Below are 27,015 nucleotides of genomic sequence, written 5' to 3'. Positions count from 1 at the left end.
AGATAAGGATGACAAGAAAGTAATAAAAGTGAGCGTCTAACAAAAGAAAACTTACTCGTGCCAAATCTGATAACATTCACTCTCGGTCCAAAACAAGACATTTGTAGAGCACGGAGAGCAATCTGCTTTGCTTGTTGCAGTGTTGAACCCTCCATGGAATTGGAGCAATCTAGACAAATAATAATTTCTCTGGACAGCTGGATTCCTTTAAACCTTGTTTCAAACTTTGGTTGAAATACAAGCATGCATGCCTGAAGAAAGAAGAGTTTGATAATCAACACAACAGATCACTGTTATTTATATAGTGCCAAAAGGGTGCTAAACATTTTACAAAGATCACCATATGTATCGAGGTTTTCATAAGGTCACCCATTATTGTGGTATCTGAGCATAATAAAGCCAAATGTCTAGGGCAGTTGTTTTCAACCTGTGGTCCGTGGACCCCGGAGGGTCTGCAGATGGTCTAGAATTTCCAAAGGAGTCTGCACCTCCATGTGAAAATTTTTAGGGGTCCACAAATTAAAAATGGTTGAAAATCACTGGTCTAGAGGTTAGCAAGTAGGTTTTTTGTTTATTTTTGTTAAATCTTGATGAGAGTAGCTCTCCCTGTCCTGTGTCCCTAGCTTATCTCTCGTGGGTAAGAAATTCAGTGGGAAGTTTGCAAGTGTTTTCTGTTCCCATCTATTTTACTTTTCTGCAATCAGAATGGAGTTGTTTCTCGGAAATAAGAAACAGGCTTGTTTTTTAAAATCATCAACATCATCATCACTTCATGCGAAGTCCTAGAATTTTAAAAATAAATTTATTTCAAAGTATGTTTTTCCTGAAGAAAACAGGAGAACAAGTGTGCACTGTATTGCCTTGCATTTGTGATTGGTTAAAAAGTTCAAAAACCTGCATTCTCTAAGCTTATAGAGTGGAAATACAGAAAAGAAACCCATGAATTCAATATAAGTTTATTACAGTAGGTAGCTACTTTGTTATAGAAAAGATTGTATGTATTGTTTTAAAATTTTCTCACATAGTGGAATCCCTCCCTCCAGTATGATCATGGGTTACCATCTATGATGTGGTGAGATGAGCGTATTCCATCCTCAGCTGAACCATGATACATTGATGCTAGGACTTGAGACAGGCTACAGCTGTAGCCTATTAGGTAACCGAAAGGTAAAACCACCAGCTGTGTCTTATGAACAGAGAGACTATAAAAAGACCGTGTACAGAGGTTCTGAGGTCAAGGCTCTAATTTCAGAGACCCGTCTTGCTGATGCCGCCACCACCACCAGGAACGCGGCCTTCCATGACAGGTGGGAAAGGGAGCAGGAACCCAGAGGCTCAAAGGGTGGGCCGGTGAGCCTACAGAGGACCAAGTTAAGATCCCACTGTGGGACAGGAGTCCATACCTGCGGGAAGAGTCTCTTGAGCCCTCTCAAGAATCTGACCGTCATGTCATGGGAAAACACCGTCTGTTCTTGGATTGTCGGGTGAAAAGTGAAAACGGCCGCTAGATGCCCTCTAATGGAAGAGTGTGCCAGACCCTGGTTCCTCAAATGGAGCAGGTAGTCCAGGATAGCTTGTATGAAAGAATGCGAGGGAGAGATGCCACGCTCGGATGCCCAGCGGGAAAATCTCGTCCTACTCCCCAGGAAGACCTGTTGGACTCCTTCCAAACAGGTCTGTTCCTCCGGATTCAGCCATGCAGCATCCATGCCGAGAGATGGAGGGACTCGAGATTGGGGTGGAGGAGCTGACCGTGGTCCTGTCACAGCAGGTCCAGGAGGTTGGGCAGGGGTAGGGAGTGGCCGCTGACAAGTTCAAAGCATGCCGATCCAATGTTGGCGAGGCCACGCTGGGGCGATCACAACAACCTGCGCTTTGTCTCTCTTGATCTTTGCCAGGACCCTGCTGATGAGTGGAATTGGAGGGAATGTATACATCAGACTCCATGACCACGACAGGCATCGGGGAGGGAGTCCTTGCTTAGACCTTGCAGAGAGCAAAACCAGTGGCATTTCCTGATCTGTCTGGTAGTGAACAGGTCCACTTGGGGAGTTCCCCACCTTTGGAAGATAATGCAGGCTACCTCTGGATGGAGTGACCACTTGTGGTGAGAGGAGAAGTCCCCGCAGAGCTGGTCCGCCAGCGTATTCTTGACACCGGGAAGGTGACAAGCTTCCAGGTGGATTTAGTGGCTGATGCAGAAGTCCCATAGATGGAGCACCTCCTGACAGAGAGCCGACGAGCGTGCTCCCCCTTGCCTGTTGACGTAGAACACCGAGGCTGTGTTGTCCATCAGGACTTGTACCACCTTGCCCGACAGGTGGGGCAGGAAGACTCCGAATGCAAGACAGACTGCTCAGAGCTCTTTGATGTTTATGTGCAACTTCCCCTCCTCTGGGGACCACATCCCCTGTGTCTGGAGGTCGGTGAGATGCACACCCCAGCTGAGGTCCGAGGCGTCCAACACCAACTCGATAGAGTGATAGGGGCTGTCGAACAGAACCCCTTTCAGGACTGTCCTGTGGTCGGTCCACCATCGCAGCGAGGTAAGTATTGCCTGGGGAATGGTAACGATCTTTTCCAGGGAGCCTCTGGACTGGGAATAGATCGTCCCCAGCCATGGTTGCAGGAGCTGCATTTGGAGCCTGGCATGGTGGACCACATAAGTGCACGCTGCCATGTGACCCAGGAGGCGCTGACAGACCCTGGCTGTAATCAGAGGGAATGCAGAGACTTCTGCGATGAGGTCCATCAACGTGTGGAACCTTTCCAGCAGCAGGAATACCCTGGCACAGGTCGAGTCAAAGGGCTGGTCCACACTAACCCCCCAGTTCGAACTAAGATACGCAACTTCAGCTACGTGAATAACGTAGCTGAAGTAAAAGTACCTTAGTTAGAACTACAAAGTACTTACCGTGGGTCCACACGCGGCAGGTAGGCTCCCCCGTCGATTCCGCGTACTCCTCTCGCGGAGCAGGAGTACCGGCGTCGACGGCGAGCACTTTGGGGATCGATTTATCGCGTCTAGACAAGACGCGATAAATCGATCCCAGAAGATCGATTGCTTACCACCGAACCCGGAGGTAAGTATAGACGTACCCAAAGACTGCTTCGATTAACTCTATCCTCTGCACCAGCACTAATGTCAACCTTTTGTCATTTACCAGTAGGCCTAGAGAGCGGCACATGGCCTGAAGCACCGCAACATCCCTTTGGACTTGACACCTGGAGCTGCCCTGGATGAGCCAGTCATCGAGGTACAGGTAGATCTGAAAACCCCGGCACCTGAGGCAAGCTGCTACCACCGACATACACATGGTAAACACTCTTGGTGCTGTTGCCAGGCTGAACAGGAGGACCGCGAACTAGTAGTAGTGGGGGCCCACCGTAAACCAGAGAAGCATCTGTCTCCTTGAAAGATTGCTATGTGGAAGTATGCGTCCTTCAAGTCGAGGGCGGCATACCAGTTGCCCGGATTCAGGGAAGGGATAATAGAAGCCAGGGCGAGCATGCAGAACTTTAACTTCCTTAGGTACTTGTTGAGGCCTGGCAGGTCCAGGATGGGCCGTAGATTGCCCTTGGCCATTGGGATTGAAAAGTACCAGAAATAGAACCCCTTGTTCCTGTACTCAAGAGGAACTTCTTCCACTGAACCCAGCTGTAGTAACCCCTTTACCTCCTGTGCAAGGAGATTCTCATGAGAGGGGTCCCTGAAGAGGGATGGGGAAGGCAAGTGGGAAGGTGGGGGTAGAAAGGAACTGGAGGGTATAACCCTGTTCCACTGTGCTGAGGACCCATCGGTCCAGGCAGGGAGGAAGAGGGAAAGGCAGTTGGAGAACACTGGGAAAGATGGATCTGGGGAATAGTCTGATAGGTGGCCCTCTCAAAACGACCGTTTGGCCCCCTGCTTATTACAGATCAAGCCCACTGGGCAGAGGGTGGAGGCAGGTGGCTCGGGCGGCGCTTGTAGCTCTTGGCTTGTTTATGGGGCTGGTCCTGCGAGGTTGACTCCCGTGGCCCTGCGGCTGCTGCGGTTTGAACCACTTACATGTTGGGGCTGGGACATAGAGACCCAGGGTTTTTAGGGTGGTGCAGAAGTCCTTGAGGCCATGCAATTTGCTGTCCGTTTACTTCTCAAACAGGGACGAGCCATCAAAGGGCAGGTCCTGCACTGACTGCTGAGCCTCGGTGGACAACCCAGAGAGGAGCAGCCAAGAGGCTCGCTGCATGGAGATAGCGGAAGCCATGGTGTGGGCAGCAGCATCTGACGCCGCCTGGAGGGCCATCCTGGTCGCAGTCGTGCTCTCATTGAGGATCGCTCGGAACTCCTTCTTGGAAGCCTTGGGGAGTGACCTTTCGAACTTGGCCATGGCTTGCCACATATTGAAGTCATATCAGCCAAGGAGGGCTTGGTGGTTGACCACTCTCAGCTGAAGACTGGAAGACAAATAAACCTTACTTCCAAAAAGATCCACCTTCCTTAAGTCTTTATTTTTGGCGGTGGCCCCGGGTTGTCCTTGCTTCTCCTTGTGGTTAACCACCTCAGCCACAAGGGAATTGGGGGCAGGGTGGGAGTATAAGTACTCATGCCCTTTGGTTGGCATGAAGTACTTGTGTTCGGCCCTTTTAGAGTTAGGGGCCAGGGAAGAGGGGGTCTGCCACAGGGCATTAGTGATCTTAGAAACTCCTTAATGAAGGGGTGGAGCCACGCTGGCAGAAGCTGCGGAGCAGAGGACGTCAAACAGGGAGTCCGAGGGCTCTTCCAATTCCTCTGCCTGAAGCCCCAGGTTAGAAGTGACCCTCTTCAAAAAAGTTCCTGATGTGCCTTGGCGTCCTGCTGAGGAACTGGGTGAGGAGGCCCCGTGATAACCTCATCTGGCGATGATTAGGACGATGCCTGTGCCATGGGAATCTCCACGTCCATTGGTGGTCCAGCAGCTTGCTCCCCTGCGTCCTCCTGGACCTGCGGGGTCTTACCCCCAACGTCTCCTGGGAAGGCTGGGTGAACCCCCAAGGGTTCCACGGGTACCATTGTGCCAGGCACTCCACTTGGGGCCATGGGACAGGTTTTGGTGCTGATAATGTAGTCGGCACCATTGGTACCAGGGCTTGTCCCACAGTCAGGGAACCTCACTCTGAGCTGGAGCTACCAGTGGAGTCATCGGTCCTGGGTGACCAGGATCAGGCTAAGCAGTGACTCTTGTCTGACTGGTGCCAGTTGCTGCGTCCCAAAGCCGACCTGTCCAAGTGAGACTGTCTTGGTCGGGCACTCGGGGACCGACGGCGTTCAGTGGATCTGCGTCAGATACCTGGCAATCCACGCCTCATGCCTGTACCGGTATCGGGATGTTGAATGGGACTGGGAGCTACTACGAGCCAGTTGCCGGGAGGATTGTCCTGAGTAGGGTGACCTTCCTGTTGGAGACGGGTGATGACGCTCTCTGGTGCCCATATCGGTCCCGGGATCAGTACTGAACCCTTGAAGATGGTCAGGGCCAGTCCTGGAGTTCTTGCCAGGTGGTGCATGCCTCAGAGGATCTGCGCCAATCTACCGGCGAGGTACGCCTTGAGTCCCTCGATTGGTGCCCTGGTGCGGGGACCAAAGAGGGCTCCGCTGAGTCTGCCTCTCCTGTCCTGAGGCGTGATGGCTGTAGGCGGGAGAACGCTGGTGGCACATCCCTCTCGATGGGAAACGGTACTGCTGAGGCGGGACACACACATATATCCCAATGCGGGTTTTCCCCGAGATCAGGGTACCCCTGGAGCTGGTGAGGGCGGCACTGGGAGCGTCAGGATCTCCTGAGCTGCTTGAAGGGCTTCAGGCGTTGATGGCACCTGAAACTGGCTGCAGCCTGCACAGCTATCTGGAGTCGCAGGCAAGGCATGGGATGGGCTGCACCGCTCGACTTGAACTGGGGCCTGACTTCCTGAGGGGGCGTTGAGCTGCCTGGCACGGGTCTTGGCTCACCCCCAGCCCTCTCTTTTCTCTTGCAGGAGGTAGGAGATCTTCCCCTCACAGTCTTTTTCGGCTTCTTGACTGGAGCTGTGGAGGGAGACTGGTGCCAGGTAGTGGACGGCACCGGCGAGCAGTGCGCACAGAGGCCACGGTGCTCCGTGCGGAGTTGGGCCGCTGCTCCAGTGCTGGAGTGAGTGCCGACTCCATTAGGAGCACTCTTAGATGGATATCACACTCCTTCTTTGTCCTAGGTTTGAAGGACTTGCAGATATGGCTCTTGTAGCTTATGTGCCCCTCGCCTAAGCACCTTAGGCAGCTGGTATGGGGATCGCTGACGGGCATAGGCTGTTTGCAGTGAGCACAGGGCTTAAAGCCTAGAGCCCGGGCCATGCCCCGACCCGCAGCTGGGTCCTGTTTGGGACTAACAGAGAGTTTGAGAACTACTACTAAGAGTAACTAAGAAACTACTAACGATGTATAACTATTTTACAGGACTTCAAAGTTCACAAGAACTGAGAAGGAATCAATGCTAGCCGAAGCAACAGACGTTCCAGCACCATCACTGGTGGCAAGAAGGAACTGAGGGTAGGTGGAGCTGGCGGCGCCCATTATACTGCGCCATGCTAGTGCCACTCAGAGGGCGCCAGAGCCAGTCCCCCACGGATACTGCTGAGGGAAAAACTTATGGCACCGGTGCATGTGGCGAGCACACACACCTAATATGGAATGGACATGAGCAAGCACTCAAAGAAGAACCTTATATTTTGGTTCACCTTTCATCTCTAGTTGAACCACTGTAGCATTTTCCTCCTCTTAAAATGGAATATTCAGCAAATAAATAGTAAATATCACACACAAGTGTAAGAGATTAGACAGTGTCAATCTTAAACATTTTTTGGCAACTCTCTCTTAGTCTGGAGTCACACATTTTAAAATGCATCTTTTAGCTTTTCCTTTCTTTGTGTGCTTCAAATTTTTATAACTAAAATCTGTTTCTATATGTGGTATTAGTAAAATACTTTGTTTTTAAATGCTTTTGATAAACCAGAATTTCAGATATTGTTCTTACGGATGCATTAATATTTTAATTTCCAAACTTTCTACTGTGCAGGTCAAATCCCTTAAAATAGTTCCTTTAAAATGTTTTCTTGAGTGTGTGCAATTATAACCTGTACATTCAGTACACAATGACCCCTTTGTTGCTGATCTCTGCTAGAGCTTTTGTGCCATGATCCTGAATGCCAGCTTTCCCCTGGATGTGACATTTCCAAAGGACATACCGGATGCCATGTGACAGTCCTGGAGATGCATTTTCCCCCACATACCTACTACATCAGTCAAATGATGCAGTTAAGGAAGACGCTTTGTTTTAATTGATACCTATATGTTGTTATTTTCCCCCAAAAGTATTCTATTTTTCTGCCCACTTATTGAAGCTACATATTTCCAGACTCACCCAACAATTATCGGTTCATTTTAACTCCTGCAAAGAATACAGGAGTACTGATGCAATAGGAACAATAGGAGTTGCAGTGTCAATATGGAGTCACATCCCTCTGAAATATATATGTCTGCACAACTAGCCAGAGAAAAGTGTGCTCAAACAGAAGTAGGGATAATCAGAAATATTAATAATGAATTGTCTGTGATATCATTTGTGCTTAGAAATTTGTTATAGTATTATTTCTGACAATAGGCCCCAGTCCAGCAAATACAGTCCAAAGGGACCACTCCTTTGAATAAATTTAAGCTTGTGTGTGCACGTTTGCAGGACTGGGGCTTATATCAGAAAGATTCTGTGGAAAGTTCAACTAAAATAAAAGATAGAATTATGAAAATTCCATTTCAATGGAACTATGTCCTGATAGGAACTATTACTAATTTGTACTTGTAGGCTGCGAAGATGCAAATACAATACTTGCATATTTTAGTTCCCTCCTCACTCCTCAAGACATTTTGGGTGAAATCCTGGCCCCACTGAAGTCAATGGGAGTTTTCTCATTGCTTTTAAAGGGGCCAGCATTTCACCCCTCATCTTGCAGTACTTTTTTCCCACTGAACTTGGCAAATATGGCTGCTTTATGTTCTGTGCACTGTGAAATATATAACTTTCTTCAGATTTAAATCTGAGTAGAAATCTTTTCTTTATATAATTCTAAAGACCAACAGGAAAATGCTTCAAATTAACGGTTACGGAGATAATTTGTTGCTATTGTGCATGTGCTTTAACACTGTATATAAGAAAACTTCGTTATAGAAATTTTTTCAATGTACCTGCTTTATAATGTTTTAAAGTGTACTTTAAAGTTAAAGACCAAGGATAGAGCACTTGCTAAATAAAATATGAAAGCAAACTGAAGGGAAAGGGTCACATAGACCAATAAGATGAATGACTGTACAGACTGAATTTGTTAAATTGATCAAAAAGACATTACCGCAAGTAAGTCTGGTACAAAGTGTATATTCATGACAATTACGCAGAAATACTGTCCCATAATCTTTTTTTCTTTTTAACATTGATGGCTTATATTTCTTTAAAGCTTTTCAAAGTACAAAATTAACCATATCAGGCCAAATTCTGCTCTGACTTACTCTTCACTAAATTCAATAGGATTTATATGAGTGGTACATCCTGGCAGAATTTAGTCAATCCATTAGTTGATAACGTATAGTAGAAGTAGCAGTTGTACCTCACTCTCTTTGTTTGGATGCTTCTCTACCCACATTCTGGGTAGATATACTTGAGAAATCCAGATTTCTAGAACAAAGCCACAGATGTCCAAGGAACTATTCTCCACAGTCCTGATTACGGCTTTGCAGTCTGTTTTCTAGAGAGTAAAAAGCAGACATTTATCAATTTCTGCCAAAATAGCATTCAATTGTACAAAACTGCATGCTTTTAAGAAAAACTCAGGCTTGAAGATGTAACATTAGGTATGAGATGTCCCAAAGTTTTTTTTTTACCATTAAGATGATGGTTTTCATTTAAAAATATATATTTTTCTTTAGAGTGACATTAAATGTTCTAAATGTATTTTAAGATTAAAAGACTTACATTGAAGTGGCTCTAAAAAGTGCACATGAAAATTTTTTTCATTTGATATAAGGAAATGGAATTACCAGTTTACATGATGAGTCCTATATAAACATCATATGCAATTTATTTTAAAAATATAAAAGGGTCCTTTTAAAATACAAGACATAAGCTCTAAAACAGAAAAACAGTTGCAAGATTTACTTACCTTTATTTTAAGTGTGTGCGTCCAACTATGAATGCGTTCAATGCTGTATGGCATTTCAATAGACATGGCCACACAGAATCCACTAAATAAAGAAAAAACAATTGACACACAAGGCAGTTTTGGAGAAGAGGATATTTGGCATGTATGCCATGCTTCCTCCATCAGGAACACATCAGTCTATGTTCCCTATCCTTCACAGCTCTTAGGGTAAAGGCAATAAGCAGTGCACTACTTGTAGACTCATAGACTTCAAGGTCAGAAGGGACCATCATGATCATCTAGTCGGACCTCCTTGCTTTCTTCTGCCCCATGCTTCCCTTGCAAAAGTTTCTATCCCCAAGACACTCCAAACAGCGTACATGCTGATTCACTAAGGATATTCATAGATACATGGACAGAAGAGGCCATGAGATCATCTAGTCTGAACTCTGGTATAAAATAGACCATAGAATTTTACCCAATTACCCCTGTAATGAGCCCAGTAATTTGTGTATGAATAGAGAGTACCTTCCTGAAAAACATCCAGTCTTGACTTGAATACATCAAGAGATGGAGAATCCCCCATTTCCTTTGGTAGATTATCCATAGGAACAATCACCCTCACTGTTAAAAAAATTGTGCCTTATTTCTAATTTGAATTTGTCTAGCTTTAACTTCCAGCCATTGGTTCTTTTTATGTCTTTTGCCACTAGATTAAAGAGCCCTTTGGTACCTGGTATTTTCTGACCATGTAGGTACTTACACACCACGATCAAGTCATCACTTGCTCATGTATTTGATATGCTAAACATACTGTGCTTTTTAAGTCTCTCACAATATGGCATTTTTTCTAACCCTCAAATCATTTTTGTGACTCTTCTCTATACCCTCCCAGTTTTTTCCAACATCCTTTAAAAAATATGAACACCATAGGTGGGTTGCCAGTAGATGCTCAGCACCCACCATTTTTGCCCTGTGGGTGCACCAGCCCCTGTGCCTATGGATTAGCCCTTTTTGTCGCAACATTGTGTGCATGCATGTACATGGATGTTATGTAGTTTCCAACACTGAAAATTCAGTTCCTGGAGTAGCATAAGTGCCCATTAAAGCTCTTACTGCTTTTACTAGTAGAATAGCTCATGAATAGGAGCAAGTGGGTATCTGCAGAGGCATTACATGAAGTAGAACTATAATTATCAATTTCTCAAGAAGTATTAAGTTATCAGAAAAAAATTCACAATTTGAAATATAATATTAAAAAAATATGAAAGATGCTAATGAAAAGAAAAAGCTAACAATCAGTTCAATTTTAAAAAGTACACTTTCAGGTAGTGTACTTCAATAGACATGAAATCCCAAGGGATTAGGTTTTGTGATGCAAAGTTTTTATAAAACCTGGTATTGAGAGAAATGTTTTCAGGAAACAAACAATCCAAAATATTCAATGAAGTGCGGTGGAGATGGAGTTTGCCTAAAAATTATTGCCGTGTAGTGTTTGCAACCCAAATACAGCAGCAGTTTTGAATCAAAAGTAAAAAGTCTTTTCGTCATCCAACCTGAACGAAATGCCATAAACCCCACATAAATAGTGAAAAATAAATTTTACACGCTGCTTCACATTTAAGAATCTAAGGTGTTAGTAACAAAAATAAGGAAACTTTAAAATAATTTTTTATATCAAATACCTTATTAAATGTTACTTACCCCTTTTTTGTTCCTATTTGTTTAACACAAACCTTCTTTACTGTATCCTATACAAAATAAAAAACGGTAAATATATCATTGTTATGAAATATGCAGATCTTAGTGCCACTCTTGGTTTTATTAGAAAAGCAACTGTAGCACAGCACCCAGCAGTTTTCTCAGCTTCTTTCACTTTCAGAGGTTAACTCTTTCCTCAATGTGCGAGTATAACATATGGGAATGATACATACATATGGGAAGAAGAATAAGCTTGATGATATTTAAAGAGGGAAAATATACTAAGTCATTTGTCCCTTCTTGCAATCTGTTCTCTTTGGGCAAACCTCTATGCCCACATGGAACATCACTGAAGTCAATAGGGTGCAGGGGGCCACCTACATAAAGTAGCCAGCCTATAGGGACCTTAATTACTAACACTGCTAAATTTACTCATGTTCTAAATCAGTGGTTCTCAACCTTTTCCATCCTCGGACCCCTTTCCCCATGCTAGGCCTTCATCCCATGTAGCCAGGGCCACTTTCCATTTAATAATATGGGCAGGCTGGTCACAATACCAAGTTGTGAACCCTGTCTTAGAGCTATTGTTTTGAGCAGATTCAGGCAGGCATCACTACGTTGATTTATTTGTTGTTTTGGTTCACATTTTTGGAGGCTCTTGCTTTTAGCCATGAGGGTTAGAATCAATTTTAAATGAAACGGTAAGAAACATGTAAAAAGGTAAGAAAGGGAGGATGGTTGCAACTCCCCTCAATCTTGTTGTGGAATCACCGCCCTTAGAGGAGCACTTGTGCTCCAAACCAAGAAGATGCTACTTTAAGTTTATATTTTAAATGCACAAACCTGTGTGTTTTCATTTAAGGCTTTGTCTTGTTGCCAAGGAGCCACAGCAGCAGGCATTTGAAAAGTAATACGGCCATTCTGAAAACTAAGCTCAGTGATGTAGGTGACTTTGATAAGAACTGTAGTTTTAGGTGGTAAGTTTCCAACACTTACAGTAAAAACATCCTAGAAAAGAGACGCTTGCTTTAATCTGCATATTTAAACTATATATTTTCCAAAGCAATAAATCATTTGTTTTGTCATGTACAGAAAACAAATGCTAGTTTTCTATATTTCTTCAGAGAAGCGGCTTGAAGAAAACAAATTATGGTGATAAAGGGCAAGAAGTTATGCTGTTTTAACAATTTACTAAAAATTCCTGTCTGGACACAACTCATCAGTAGTAACTTGCATAAATCAATATTTTACAGAGAGAGTTCAAATTGTTTTTTAAAAGAGGTTTTTACGGAGAGTTAGCAAAATCTAGTTTCTGAAGGATGTACAGCAGATATTTTTGACTAATTTCCTGAAATGATCAAATGTGCAGCCTAAATAATTTCCATTATTTAAAAACAGACAAAACAAAAAATCCTTCCCATTGAAGACATGATTCTGCAACGATTCCAATGGAACTACCCATAGGTGTAAAGTGAAGTACATGTGTATTTGTGGGGTTGGGGATCAATGTCATAAACTTGCTTTGTTTGGTATCTGACTTCAACAACTAATATACAATGTGACCAATCTGGGATTTCTAAAATGCATAGTAAACCATGACATTCAACATACTGGGGCATCCTGGTCCATCAAGTAAGCTCCATCACCTCGACTGATTGCTTCTCTATATTCCTTATGTGCTTGTTCCTTTTCTTTAACCTGCAAAAGATTGCTCCAAAATCATTAAATGAACTATTTTTATATGGAACACAGTTAACTACCTTGTCTCAATTAACCAACAGTCATTTAGTGGGATACCATCAACTTGAAATCTAGTTAAGTGACAATGGTATAAAATCAGAGTGAGAGTAGTATTAACACTAATGTTGTGCGTCTTCGCTCATTAATGCTTTGCAATTTTCGGGTTGAAAGCACTATAGAAGAGCGAAATATTAAATCATCTTACCTTTCCAACAATATGTTTCCCATTGATGAAAGCCTCAAATCCACATACAGCCGCTGTGCCATCCAAAGGAAAGACATATTTTGCCTCAATGGAATTATCATTCTGATTGGTGTATGTCTGAAACACTACTATCTGAAATAGAGAAATGGATCTCTTTTATAATCCTATTAAGTGAAAAAAATATCATGATAAAAAAAGAACAGGTAATGAGTATATCTTCTCATAGGTCATTCTGCACAAGTGGTTTTGGTTTAAATTCACTATTTTAAATTTAACAGCATAAATGTGCTATTATGTTTCATACTACAAAATGTTGCTAGGAGGCAGAGTGCAACTTGGTTTATCTTTCTGAAGACCTATTTGTACACGAATACCTCAAACACATATACATATAGTGATTGTAACAAATCTACCGGTGCTTGGGGGAATGGACAGTTCAGGAAACTGGTAATGGAATACAGACACTCTCCGGGTTACGCAAACCCGACTTACGCAAATCTGCACTTACAGAAAAAGTTCCGTAAATCCCGTAAGCTTTTTCTTGGAGGGGGGGGCGTAATTGTTGGGTATACGTTCCCGACTTATGCAAAATTCGACTTACGCAAGGCGTTCCGAAACAGAACGCTTGCGTAAGTTGGGGAGCGTCTGTATGGAGTTTTTCATCTCTAGGTCACCAATTCAATTCTCCTCCAAGTGAAGAGTAAATAAAAATCATTTCCATCTGATGGCTATATGAAAATCCTAACTTTACAAATATCACCAATCTAGTGTCTACAGGACAGGGGTCTACACCACAGAAACCACCATTGTAAATGTGCTGGTAGCCTCAAGTGTGACTAAAGGACTGAGTAGGCAGGAAGGCGGATAGTGCAACCAGGTTAAGCTTTTCTGACATGGCTACTTGGGAAACCTGTGCTGTCTCTCCAGGAACAATATCTGTTCTGTAAATAGAGAATTTCAGTCTTCAATGCCAGAGGTTCCAGCTGAATTTCTGTCCACACCTGTTTCTCTCTGCACTCCCTGTCTATGTCCCCAGAAAGTCCTGAGACCTTCTCATCAATCACTGCCTGGCATATCCAAGATGGCCATTCATCAGTCCTGAGGAGGAAGCTGGATGGGGAAATCTCTGCGAATGTGGGGCCTTTTTGCAGTTCCTTGTCTGTTCATGCATCTGGGCAGCGTTCCTCTGGGCAGTGTCCACTGACTCCTTAGACTTCTCGGAGCAGTGGACATGGTCTAGGGTTCTCTGCTGAGTGTACCCCCCTGGATCCATTGTTTTGATCCTGGACCTCCATCCCCTTTTTTCACTTTTTGTCCCAGATAATCTGTTGATTTCTGGGTTTGGGGCCACTCCCTCATCCATGGGGGTGGGCCTTTCATTATTTTGGTAAACTCAACCTACCAGTACTAGTTATCAAATAGGCAGGCAAGAAAGCCCCTTAAAAAAAAAAAAAAAGCATATTCCACTGCAGCAACTTTCTTCCTGGCAATGACTTAACCATACATAGGCAGAAAAATTATTCTGAAATATGGAATTACACAAATTCACTGATCTTTTCATTGCCCAAAGAACTTACAAAAGCAATTTGTCTGCTTACCTTTAAAAATTAAAAATACTTTGAATTAATGTCAGGACCTGTAAGAGACTGACCTTCATTTAGAGATCTATTTTTCTAAAAGTGACTCGACAGTACATAACAATTTGAATTAATTCTCAGTAGTCAGTTGCTGAAAAGTTGAGCTAACAGTAAACAGTGCACTGTACCTGTGCTATGAAGTCTATTATCCTCCCCTTGATATGAATATCTTCAAGAGGGACTGGGTTTCCAGATGTGTCCTGAAGACCAGTTTTTACATGGTTTAAAAGATTTACACTTGGTAATGCATAGTCTAAATATAAAAAATTGAAGAAAGGTTAGTGTTTTGGTTTGGGTTTTTGGATGGTGGTGGTGGTGGGGTAATAGCCAATCCCACACACCAATGGCCATTTGGCCCATGTTTACAACTGTAATTCACCATATATGGATTAAAAATAATACTCAGTGCCTGTTATGAATTCCCACAATAGTATTGTTCTATTGCTGTGATAAAGGCTGTCTGAGGGATCATGAGTTGATGACAGGTTTTTCATAAGACCTTTGTTTAGCCTTTAGGGAGTAAAATGTGAATTCTTTAAAGAGCGTCTGATGACTTATGCAAGAGTACTTTCTGCTAGGCCTCTTGAAAGGCACTCTGTCAGGAGGAGAAAACCAGCCTCAATATTTATTCCCAGAGGAAATCTGTTAAACAGATGCTTCCAAGATACCAATATTAGTCAAGAACGCGTGGTGACAGCTGCAAATCAAGCCAAAAGAATTTTTAAATTATATTAAAAATGTATTTGATCAGTTTTATTCAAGAGTTATTGATTAATAGCTAGAGCATTTATGATGTAAATACAATTATAAACAAGAAATATTTCCCACCTTCGGGTTGTAAAAGACAATGTGAGGTCGCTGGCCGATCTTGCTCTAATCTGGTCTCAATTCCAGGCTGAAACTGCTTTACTTGGTCTCCAGCAAGGCAAAACTTAACAATGTATCTCATTTTAACCTGACAGGTTTTGTATACAACAAATTCATCATCCTATTGCAAGGAAAGAGAATTATTTTACAGATGTAATAAAAGCTACAGGTATTCCTACAAAGACTGTAAACCGATTTAAGAGCTGATCTAAAGAGACATCTTGACTGAGATAAGCAATATGACTGTATGGTTTTAATACTAATGCTTTGCACTCTTCAAAGAACTCTACCTCTGTCCTCTTCTCATCCTAGACCTTCCTATGCTGCCCAAACTTCACTACTGACTGCTCCTTTCGTCTCCATTTCTCACTCACAAATTTATGACTTTTTTCATGCCACCCTCAACTCGGCAGAAAGCCTCACAATTAAGTTATCCAGGTGCCCAACCTCTCTCTCTCTCTCTCTCAAAAAAAAAAAAAATCCTTAAAACACAACTGTTCCTCAAAATAATTCCAAATATAATTATCACTTTTCCTTCTCTGGCTGCCTAGACAGCAACTGTGCTTATTTGTTTGCATAGTATTGCACCTATTCCTACCTTTACAGTTTAAACAATTTGGAACAGGGATTATATTTATTTTACACATTAATAAGACAGTGGAACCCTCTTTCATTGTTGTTTTCTATATTCCATATGTGACAGACTGACAATATCCAGAACAAACCTTATGGAATTAAAATAAGTTTTACAGAATTAAATTAAACCTTATTGGAGTATCTATGGGGTACATTATATTAAAATACAATTGTGTATGTGGTGTTGTGGAATTGTATGTACCTTCTCTAACAGAGAAGGAGAATGCTACTGAACTTTCTCAGTTATCAGCCTTTGAAGTCCCCCGGGGACATATGCATACACTAGTCCAAACTGGACTCTCCTGAGACCCACAAAGAAAAGACTTTTGGATAAAAAGCCTAAGTTTAAAATGACTCAGGGCCTTCTTCCTGATACACCAAACAGGCAGGACCCCATTCCATGGAGTGCACCAATCCTCATGGGAACACTGGAAGAATTTAGCCTAGTGAGACCTCAAAGGACTGTGTGCTTGTTCTGAACTGAAACTGATGTATTTGTGACCACAGAAAAAACCCTTGGGTGGCGTAACGCCTGGTAAGCTTATTAGCATGCATGTAGGTTCTTTTATTGTTCTAAATATGTTTTCTCCAAAATATTTTTTCCTTAAGAATAAAGTAGGCTTGGTTGGAAAGAACTGTGTGGTAAGTTATATCTGTAGCTGTAACACTATTATTAAGGATACAATTTAATCACGGAGGTCATGGATTCCAAGACTTTATCAAACCTCCATGATGTCGGCTTCAGCTGTCAGTGGCGGGGGTGGAGCTGGGGCTGTTCCTCCCCAACCCATGGCTTCAGGTCTGTGTGCCCCCCTCACAGCTGTGGCAGGAGCCAGGGCAGTGCACCTCCCTGCCCCACAGCTTCAGCCGGGGCCGGAGCTTGGCTGGGGCCGAAGCCTGAGCCACCACTGTGTGCCCCATCCCTCGGCTTTGGCCAGAGCTGAAGTCAAGACTGCGCACTCCTCCCCATGGCTGCAGCGGGGGCTGAAGCTGGGGCTGTGACCCCCTCCCCCATGGTGGTGGGACTGTCAGTCCCCCCCATGGGGCACCTGCTGTCATTCCTTCCCCTCACTCAGCCCTCTCTACCCTGTTATTTTTAGTAAAAGTCATGGACAGGCCATAGCTCCAGTGAATTTTTGTTTATTGCCTGCGACCTGTGTGTGACTTTTACTAAAAATAACCATGACAAAATCTTAACCTTAACTGTTATCCATCTCTGAAGAAAAAGCAAGAAGGTCTGTCTAGGCACACTGACTGTGCTGCGAATTACACAGAGAAGGCCAGGGAGCTGTCCAGCCTGGAAATGCATGTCTCCACCCAAGAGTGGCAAGAGCTGGAAGTCTGAGTGTCAGGTGCCCTTGCTGAACCTCTGAGGGGAAATACAGGTGCAGATGCCCTGAACTGTGACACCATACACAAAAAAGTTTCTGTGTGAGTGAGCATGCCTCTAAATAACTGCTTAATGCCAAGAGTCAGAATGCTCACCAGCAGGTATGGGAAAGGAGAGCAGCAGAAGGTTTTGGGACTAAGGCATAGCAGCATCTTCCATGCATGCTGCAAACGTAACCCAAGAGGGAGATGAGACATGAGACCCTGACAGCAGGGCAGGACATCTCGGCAGAGGAGAGGGCGAGGCAGATCAGGAGTCTTCCTCCCAACTCCTGAGCAGCATGGCCAGTGGCAACAGGGCAGCAAAATAGCCCAAACACTGCAACCCGCAACTGCTAAAAAATCCCCGCTGCTGTCAGTTATAAATAGCCCAATTGGGCTGCAAAAACCGCATACTTGGCAACCTCTCTACCCTCAGTGCAGAGCAACTTTAGCAAGACTACTCAGCTCCTCTTTACTCCTTGCTGGGAGCTACTGTAGCAAGACTGGGAGCCAGGATCCTCCTTGTCCTTTCCCTCTTCTATGTGAAAGTGATAATTATAGGATGCAGGGGACATTTCCTTGAAATGTAGCATTTAGCACCTCTCAGATAGATAAGAATTGGTATATTCCAAGGGAAATAGCACAATGCAAATAATTTATAGTGGAATGAAAGTTCACTGTAAGTGAAGCAATGCTTTACTAAAGGGATGTGTCTATACTAGGAAAAGAAGTTGTGATTCACTGCTGCAACCCTGGTGGAATATGGTTTTCAGCTAGTATAGACATAGCCTAACTATGTTCAACATCCATTACACAAATCCTGGTTGACCCTTCCATGGCTCCAAATCCTATTGAGTATGTGGTTTATGTGACATGAAAGTCTGCTGAAATGTAGCGAAGTAGTTCAGGATTTTCACCCCACTTTGCTATAGAACCAAGTTCAATATAAAATCTCTCTCAGCTATTTATAGGAGAATTCCACTGTAATATAAAATAATATTAATACTTTTCATTTAAATAGTGTCCTTCATGCCACAGTCCAAAAGCGCTATACAAATGTTTAAAAATCCTGTGATGCAGGTATTATATGCACTTCACAGATGGGGAAATGGAGGTAAAAGTGACTCGCCCATTGCCACATAGTAATTCAGTGGCAGAACTGGGAATAGAACCTAGGTGCTCAGTCTCCCTCTGTCCTCTTATCTAACACTGGCACAATAAATCCAAGCGTTTTAAACAACCTCAGTGCCTTTTTTTGGTTGGATCTGATTTCAATACCTCAAAATCTGAATCGATGTTTGCTCTTTTACGGACTCCATGCACGCTGTCATATCCTGCTGGCGCATTAGTTAATGACAAATCTTTTTTATACAAATCCAAGCAGGTTCCAAGTGCCACATTACACACAGCCAACAGTCGAGTTCCATCCATTTCACTTGGTGGAGAATACTTAGTGCTTGTACTATAGTTAAAGAAAAATCACACACACAGACACATACAGTTTATATTAACATGCATTTCTATTTTAAGTTTCAATAGAAAGTAGAAAAATGGAAAGGAATAACTTTCAACATTAAAGTTTTCTTAAAATTCCTCTAAAACATTACAAAAAGAAACTTAAATTTCTTTAAGAGTCAAAAGAACCCAATATTAAATAAATAAATTAATGGAGATATCCCATCTCCTAGAACTGGAAGGGACCTTGAAAGGTCATTGAGTCCAGCCCCCTGCCTTCACTAGCAGGACCAAGTACTGATTTTGCCCCAGATCCCTAAGTGGCCCCCTCAAGGATTGAACTCACAACCCTGGGTTTAGCAGGCCAATGCTCAAACCACTGAGCTATCCCTCCCCCCTTATTATAACTAAGTATTTCAAACCTGATAGAATCACTGAAATAAATGCCACTCCCGAGCTTCCCAATATCAGTTCTTTCCATGCCATGATCTTCCACCACTATCTTGGGTAAAAGGAGACCTCTAGAAAAGAAATAGCATCAGTTAATGAAGGTAGAAGGATCCGGACATACAGTCCCGATTAATACTGAGTAAATAGGGTGCCACTGATGAACCAGACAAAATACAGTTTACAGAAACCATGGAAAGGGAGTTCTGGAAAATGTTCAGTAAAACAGAGACATTACTGAGTTGGTCACAATAGGGAAAATCCCTGGGTGAGGTTCATGAAGAGGATATTACAGTAAATACTCCTTATTTGTCTAGTTTTAGCACATAAAAACTGCATGTTACAAAGTGAAAACAAAATAGTGATCACTGGCAAACATCCACATTAACACAAAACCAGCACTTAATATTTGTCTGTTATATAAAATAGTGCTACTTTTCTATAACCTATACTATGTGGAACACCATATACCTATCACAGATACATACATTATCTAAGCAAAACAAGGGTGGGCAAAAAAGGTAGAGTGTCCAGGAGTGAAGGGCAGTTTGATCCTTAACTTTAATCTTCTTTTATGGAAAGTCGGTATTGTCAAACAAAGCAGCTTTAAATTTTTGATGAGATTACAAATTTGGTTGCTATTGGTAACTGCATAGATTTAATATACTTAGACTTTTGTAAGGCATTTGACCTAGTACTGCATGACATTCTTACGAAAAAATTAGCACTATATAATATAGTTAAAGCACATCTTAAATAGATTAAGAGCTGGCTAACTGACAGAACTCAAAAAGCAGTTGTCAATGGGGAATCATCATCAAATGGGGATGTTTCTAGTTGGGTTCCTCATGGATTTGCACTAGGTCCGATGCTGTTCAATATTTTAAATCAAGTGATCTGGAAATAGATATACTGTCACTGTTGATCAAATTTGAGGATGACATAAAGGTTGGCAGAGTAGTAAATAAGGATAAAGACAAAGTGAGGGCAGTCATACAGAGTGATCTGGATCAGTTGGTAGGCTAGGCCCATTCAAACAAAATACATTTAAATACAACCAAATGCAAGGTCATACATCTAGGAACAAGAAACACAGGCAATATCTACAAAATGGGGGCTGGTATCCTCAAAGCTGTGACTCTGAAAAAGATTTTGAGGTCACAGTGGGTAAGAAACTCAACATGAGCTCCCAGTGTGACACTGTGGCAAAAAGGGATAACACTGTTCTTGGATGTATAAACAGAGAAGTTCTAAGATTATTTTACCATTGTTTACAGCACTGGCGAGACTGATAGCAGAATACTGCATACAGTTCTGGTGTCCACATTTTTTAAAGGATGTTGAAAATTTGAAGTGGGCACAGAGAAGGGCCACAAAAATCATTTGAGGTCTGGAGAAAATGTCTTACAGCGAGAAACTTAAAGACCTTAATAGTTCACTTGATTACAGTTTATAAGTACCCTGACAGGGAGAAAATACCTGTACTGAGGGGTTCTTTAATCTTGAGGAGAGAGGCATAACAAGAACCAATGGCTGGAAGCAGAAGTCAAACAAATTCAAATTAGACATAGGCACATATTTTTGAAGGTGATAAACCTTTGGACTAAACTAACAAAGGAAGTAGTAGATTCTCTATCTGTTGATTTCTTCAAATCAAGACTGGATGCCTTTCTGAAAGGTATGTTTTAGTAAAAGAAATATGATATTGGGCTCAATGCAGGGGTTATCAGCTGACTTGGTTTGCAAGGCTCAGGCTATGGGGCTGTTTAACAGTCGTCTAAATATTCAGGCCCAGGGTGTAGCTCAGGCTCTGGGACACTCCCTCTTCGTGGGGTCCCAGAGCCTGAACGACTACACCACAGTTAAACAGCCTCGAAACCCAAGCCCTGCAAGCCTCAGTCAGCTGACACAGACCAGCTGTGGGTCTTTAACTGCAGTGTAGACATACCCTTAGTGGCCTGTGATATACAGGAAGTTCAACCAGACAACCTAATTGTCCCATATGGCCTTAGAATCTATGAATTCTGTTAAGATTATGACAGAAACCAACTTTATTCAAGAACAGATTTGGCTATAGAAATAAAACTAACATTGTATTTTTATACAGTATCATAGGTGTGCATGGCCCGTTACAAGCAAATAAAGTTAACAGATTCTTGTCCTCAGGACCTGCAATCAAAGCAGATGATCACATGAACACTCATTAATGAACTCAGTACTTATTACTGTGAGTAGTCGCATAGAATTTGTCAGTACTACTAGTACTACTATTGGCTGCAAATGTTTAACCCTTAATTAGATCCAACACAAGGGATGAAAATAAACAGTGTGTGTGGTAAGATATGGGTCACAACAGAAGAAGACAATGATGTGTGCTTAATATTACATACACACATATATTTTAAAAAATAACATCAAAAAATGGAGGATGGAGGTCAGCAATGGAAGACTTGCTAGAAGAAAGGATATATTATTAGGATATATTATTCACATTTATTACTGTAAAAAGTAACAGAGAGTCTTGTGGCACCTTTAAGACTAACAGATGTATTGGAGCATAAGCTTTCGTGGGTGAATGGGACATGTGTCTGACGAAGTGGGTATTCACCCACGAAAGCTTATGCTCCAATACATCTGTTAGTCTTAAAGGTGTCACAAGACTCTCTCTTGCTTTTCACAGACCCAGACTAACACGGCTACCCCTCTGATACTTGACACATTTATTATTCTTTCCACTCTCTCTCTATTTTATTAGGGTAGTAATTAAGCTTAAATAGAACACACTGAAAAAAAATTAAGTTCTTTCTCTACCCAGGTATTTAAATTATGCTTATTACCATGATATCTGACTACTTATATCCACCCTAGACCCATTTTCAAGAGAATATCACATCTTCATAATAGAAAAATCTACCTTTTCTTTTGAACAGATGAATTATAATGTACCTGCATAAATGTTAATGCTCAAACATTAAAGTAAACATTTGCTTAATGTCAAAGAAAATGAGTCCTTTATAAAAACTCAAAATATTAAACAAAAAAGTAAAAAGATGCTGGAAAACCTTAAAGAAAAAATACTGCAAGTTCTTACCGGGAGAGAATTCCAACGAAGTTGCGCACAGATGATGCATGGAATAAGGATTGAACATTCCCAAGATTGCTCAGAAACTCTGCTGTTTCACTTATTCTGCCAACTCTGTATATTTGTAAAACTTTCACTGGACAGTCACTGCAAGAAATTGAAAATGAACTTTGAGGCAATGTGAGTTAGAAAGTGTATTCAAATTCAATTAATAGCTAGAGGGTGAAGAACTAATATGTACCTCAAAGAAATGACTACTCTTCATTTGTTTTTCTTTCATAATTACAAGAACCAGACACAGTACAAAGGAGCATTTACTGAAAACGCACTGGAAATATTTAAATATTAAAGGCAAATAGGAATACAAATTGTAATTCTACAGCAGCTATCTAATCTGTGATTGCCTGTAATCTCATAGTAGGTTTCCCCCTTTTCTAGACAATGTATTTATGTTTCACAGAGTTCAAGCTATGGCAGAACTGTGAAAAAATCAGAATGTTAGTTTTCCAAAATTTTAACAAAAACAGATTTTGAAGTTTCCATCTATCAGGCCTACTCATTCATTGTCCTTTTGGAGTCAACAGTCTGGGTGACCTAAGAGGAAGAGCTTTTAGCTTATGATCTGCACAGAATGTAGCTGCATTACACTACAACTCCCAGCAGCCACTGACACTTGTCTGTTGAGGCTGTAGACAGGACCAATGGAAGTTGTAGTACACTGACTAAGGCTTAAAAGGTATTTAGGTGCCCAACTCCATGAATCAATGGGAGTTAAAGATATTTAGGCACCTGAGGATCTGGGCCTACAAGCTCAGTCCAAACAATCCTGCCACAAGCTCAGCTACATACAAAATACATATTCAATTACAAAACAAACATCATGGGATCCTCTCTTAAAGATATTTAAATAACAAATTCAGAGTAGTAGGTGCTGAATCCCTCAGTAGCACGAGCAGAGAGGAATTTAGCAAAGCTTTTTTAAAATATGCCTTTTTTGGTATCCTTTCAGATCCTGGGAAGTCCAGACTTGGTGCAGATCAGTGGATCCTGCTCCAGAAACAAACACAGAAGCCATAAAATCTAATTAAAACAAATTTAAAAATAGTTCCTTCCAAAAAGGAAGAGGATGTGTTATTGAGGCCTTGAATAATGAAACAAAAAATAGAGCAGTTTTATCAGTCTCATCAGATACTGTCATAATGAATTTGTTTCTATTCAATCCAAATGTACATCATAGTAGAGGAAGATATATCTTATGCAGCTGATCCAAGCAAAGATGGGCAGGAAGAACAACTGGGGCCAAGATCCAGCTGTTTTTAGAGTTGGGAGTGAGCTACCAATGGCCTATCATCATGCTGGCTGTACAATCTGCAGGGCCCCAAGCAAGGACACAGCCCCAAGCTGCTGGAGCTGATGACTGGGCATGAATTTCTTCCCATCTGGTTCTGGTCCTAGGGAAGGTATGGGAGCAAGTTCTTTCCCCTTCCTTTGTTCTCAGAGATGGAGGCGGAATAGGACAAACACCTGACATGCTATGCCTGCTTACTTTGCTTTTGTAAAGGCCAGCCCTGCCTACTCCACAACCCTGCTGGCTCTGGAGAGGAGTGGAGTGTTTCAGAAGCCAAAGATCTCACTGCTGTGGCAGAATCTGGTGGCCCACCCCTCATTATATGTATTTTATGCATTATTCCTATAATACTACTGAGATCATCTTATCACTATTAAACACCCACCTGTGATTATTTTTCAACACCTGCTGTTTAACATTGAGAAATTCTTCACTGTTTGGATTGATAGCTTGTATCTTGCACCTTAAAGCCCGGTATTTAGCAAGAGATGGTGGGTTAGGGCTTGACATACTTGTTTCGCAAACATTAAGCATGTCTCTGATTAGCTAAAATATAAAGATATAAATTAGAATTGATATGTGGATAATATATTGAAGTGACTAGTGAACACTGTTCTAATTCTCTACATTTTTGGTGACTTTTGGGGGAGGGGAGGTCATTTTATACTTGTTACATTTAATATAGAAAATAACCAAAACCCAGAATAAAGAAAAAGAGAGAAAGTTATAGTAAAAGAAAACCATTCACACTAATTACAGTGAAATAATACTGGAACTGAAGATAAAAGCAGAGACTATTTCAACTTATCCGTTAGCATGAATAGCAAGAGTGAGACCAGGTGTGGCACCTTATGTAAACAAAACATGGCAGATACAGTTAAACTGCTTTCATAAAACTCCAAATCAATCCAAGCCTTGGGCCATCTCACAACAACTCAGCAAGCCAGTACTTTCTGTTGGCTGGCTGCCATTTTGACTTTGCTCCTGGGACTGTCCTCACTCCCTGGCTGCCACTCAGCAGCCATCCTGTGTTGTCAGCAGTGCCACTGGCCAATCAGGAGGGCAATGGCACTAAAAGCAATGCTCAAAGCTGGGCTTCACAGCCTAGGAGAGGGGGGAAAGGTGGGGGATTGAGATCATGTTATCACAAGACTCGGATCAATCCAATTCCCAAACCTTAGCAGGGAGTTGTCCTGCTCTGAGGATGGAGACAGGGTGGGGAGGCCAAGCAACCCAGCACCAGCTTGTGCCTGGAGAAGTGGCACATACACATTTTATTAATGCATATTGATAGATTCCAAGGTCAAAAGGGACCATTGTGATCATATAGTCTGATCTGTATAACAACATATCATGATGGGACACCTAACCTGCACACAAACTAATTATATCACATTAAACTATAAAAACATTATATTGTTGCCACATCATCAGTCATGGGCAAGATTTATGGGATGTGAGACTTCTGGTATCAGAAACTTTCCTATGGCCAAAGATAATTATATCAAACATATTTTAAATGTAACTTTTTTGCACCACTAGTAACCCCCCATTGCTATTTGGATTCACAATGGAACTACATTTTAGTAGCTCTTGCAAGAGTTAAAAAATATCCTACTCACTGGTGTAACAGTATTTATAAGTGACACTATACAGGACATATCAGTGCTTACTAACCATCTGAAAGTGTTACCTGACAGAGGTCCTGTTTGCTAGATAACAGTCTTTTGGTAATATTATAGTCTATTCCATTTTTGTGACGTATAATTCGATAGAACTCCATCATCATCGCTTTCAGTGCCTTTGCTGCTGTTCCCTCATTCATTGCATTCTTTATTTGAAGTAGAATACCTTCCCCTTTGCTCACCTTCAAGAGAAGAGATTATTAAATATGAAATCCTGACAAAACAGTCCAACAAGCCTGAAAAAGGTAAATACTAGAAATAGAGGGTAATTTCTTTCCACACTAAGATAATACTTTTTTGTTTATTCTTTGTTATTGCAACATCAGTACAATGCCTTTTTGTATCTGAGTTTGGCATTCAAAACCAAGGACCTAATTCTACCTTCATGCTGAGATACTCTGCAAGTAGTCGTGCTGATTTCAGTAGGACTACTGACGAAGTAAGGGGCAAAGTATGTACCCCAAGTATATAACAAAAAACAACATGGATTTAATTAGCTGGCAGTGCCTCTTAGTTTCTTGTAAATTCACAAGGTCAGACTAACTCTTTATTAAATAATGGAATCCCAGAGGGTTTATGGTTGGAAACTACAAGAAGATAACAATAAATGTTAATGAAACTTCTAAATCATTAGTTTATCTAACGGTACATAAGGCAAACACCTATTTATAGCAAGTGTCTGAAGATTGCACTGAAGTACCATTATCCATTTGACATTCTGTCCAAATTTGAAATAAAACAGGAAATAGAACATAAGAATGGCCATACTGGGTCAGACCAAAGGTCAATCCAGCCCAGTATCCTGTCTACCGACAGTGGCCAATGCGAGGTGCCCCAGAGGGAGTGAACCTAACAGGTAATGATCAAGTGATCTCTCTCCTGCCATCCATCTCCACCCTCTGACAAACAGAGGCTAGGGACACCCTTCCTAGAGGAAATAGATTTGCTCGCATAGCTGTACTGAATTTCAATATAGCTGTTACTTGTAATACATTCCCATTTGATCCTTTCTGCAGAATGCCAGGTGATAGTTTGATGATCACAGAGCAGTAGGGAAGAGGCAAACTTCAGTATAATTTACACAAACCATAAGCAATATCCAGTAGTGTAAAAGTGGTGACATAAGCCAGGGACTTCATAACAAAGTTCTACTCTATATCAATATTGATCCAAGGTTGATCCTTGCTTCACAATGGCCCTTTGGCAACATTGCTAACTGAACCACAGCTTCTAAATTCTTATATTTTAAAAATTTAAGACTATTTCTTAGGAAATTGCACATAATGATGTTTCTCTTACAAATTAACTACTTTGGCAGTGAAGCCAGTCAGAATATATGAATTTTATCAAATTAATTCTTACAGAGGGACACATTGGGATATAGACCTTTTCACTTCTAGGACTATGGTTCATATCTTACCCACACTGGCAATGATTGAATGTTATCTATCAAATGCCTGGTGACTTATGTGAAATGAATAGGAAATCGCAGTAGACAGGCTCCCACATCTCCACATCAAATGGTATGTCTAAATTTATTTAATGTATATATTAATTGATTTATAAAATGCACCCACCACAGTCTCTGGATATATATATATATATATATATATATATACACACACACACACACACACACACACACACACACACACACACACACA

The 27,015-nt window shown here is 41.8% G+C and overlaps 1 protein-coding gene across 1 annotated transcript in view; it reads right to left on the bottom strand.

Annotated features, from left to right (window-relative positions):
- PARP4 (poly(ADP-ribose) polymerase family member 4) overlaps window positions 1-27,015 on the bottom strand; it is a 113,173-nt gene that overhangs the window by 47,624 nt on the left and 38,534 nt on the right. The window contains exons 8-21 of the mRNA XM_029911952.1: window positions 25,360-25,533; window positions 24,052-24,212; window positions 22,328-22,465; window positions 19,212-19,310; window positions 18,613-18,796; window positions 15,289-15,448; window positions 14,589-14,713; window positions 12,824-12,955; window positions 12,490-12,576; window positions 11,722-11,886; window positions 10,882-10,928; window positions 9,199-9,280; window positions 8,647-8,784; window positions 56-251 (exon numbers count right to left, since the gene is read on the bottom strand). Of these exons, the coding sequence (XP_029767812.1) occupies window positions 56-251; window positions 8,647-8,784; window positions 9,199-9,280; window positions 10,882-10,928; window positions 11,722-11,886; window positions 12,490-12,576; window positions 12,824-12,955; window positions 14,589-14,713; window positions 15,289-15,448; window positions 18,613-18,796; window positions 19,212-19,310; window positions 22,328-22,465; window positions 24,052-24,212; window positions 25,360-25,533 (1,888 nt within the window). The remainder of the gene's footprint in view (window positions 1-55; window positions 252-8,646; window positions 8,785-9,198; window positions 9,281-10,881; window positions 10,929-11,721; window positions 11,887-12,489; window positions 12,577-12,823; window positions 12,956-14,588; window positions 14,714-15,288; window positions 15,449-18,612; window positions 18,797-19,211; window positions 19,311-22,327; window positions 22,466-24,051; window positions 24,213-25,359; window positions 25,534-27,015) is intronic.

Source organism: Terrapene carolina, unplaced genomic scaffold (assembly GCF_002925995.2).
Source record: "Terrapene carolina triunguis isolate 2854851 unplaced genomic scaffold, T_m_triunguis-2.0 Scaffold138, whole genome shotgun sequence".
Classification (NCBI taxonomy): Eukaryota; Metazoa; Chordata; order Testudines; family Emydidae; genus Terrapene; species Terrapene triunguis.
This window is presented reverse-complemented; position numbering and strand designations above follow the sequence as displayed.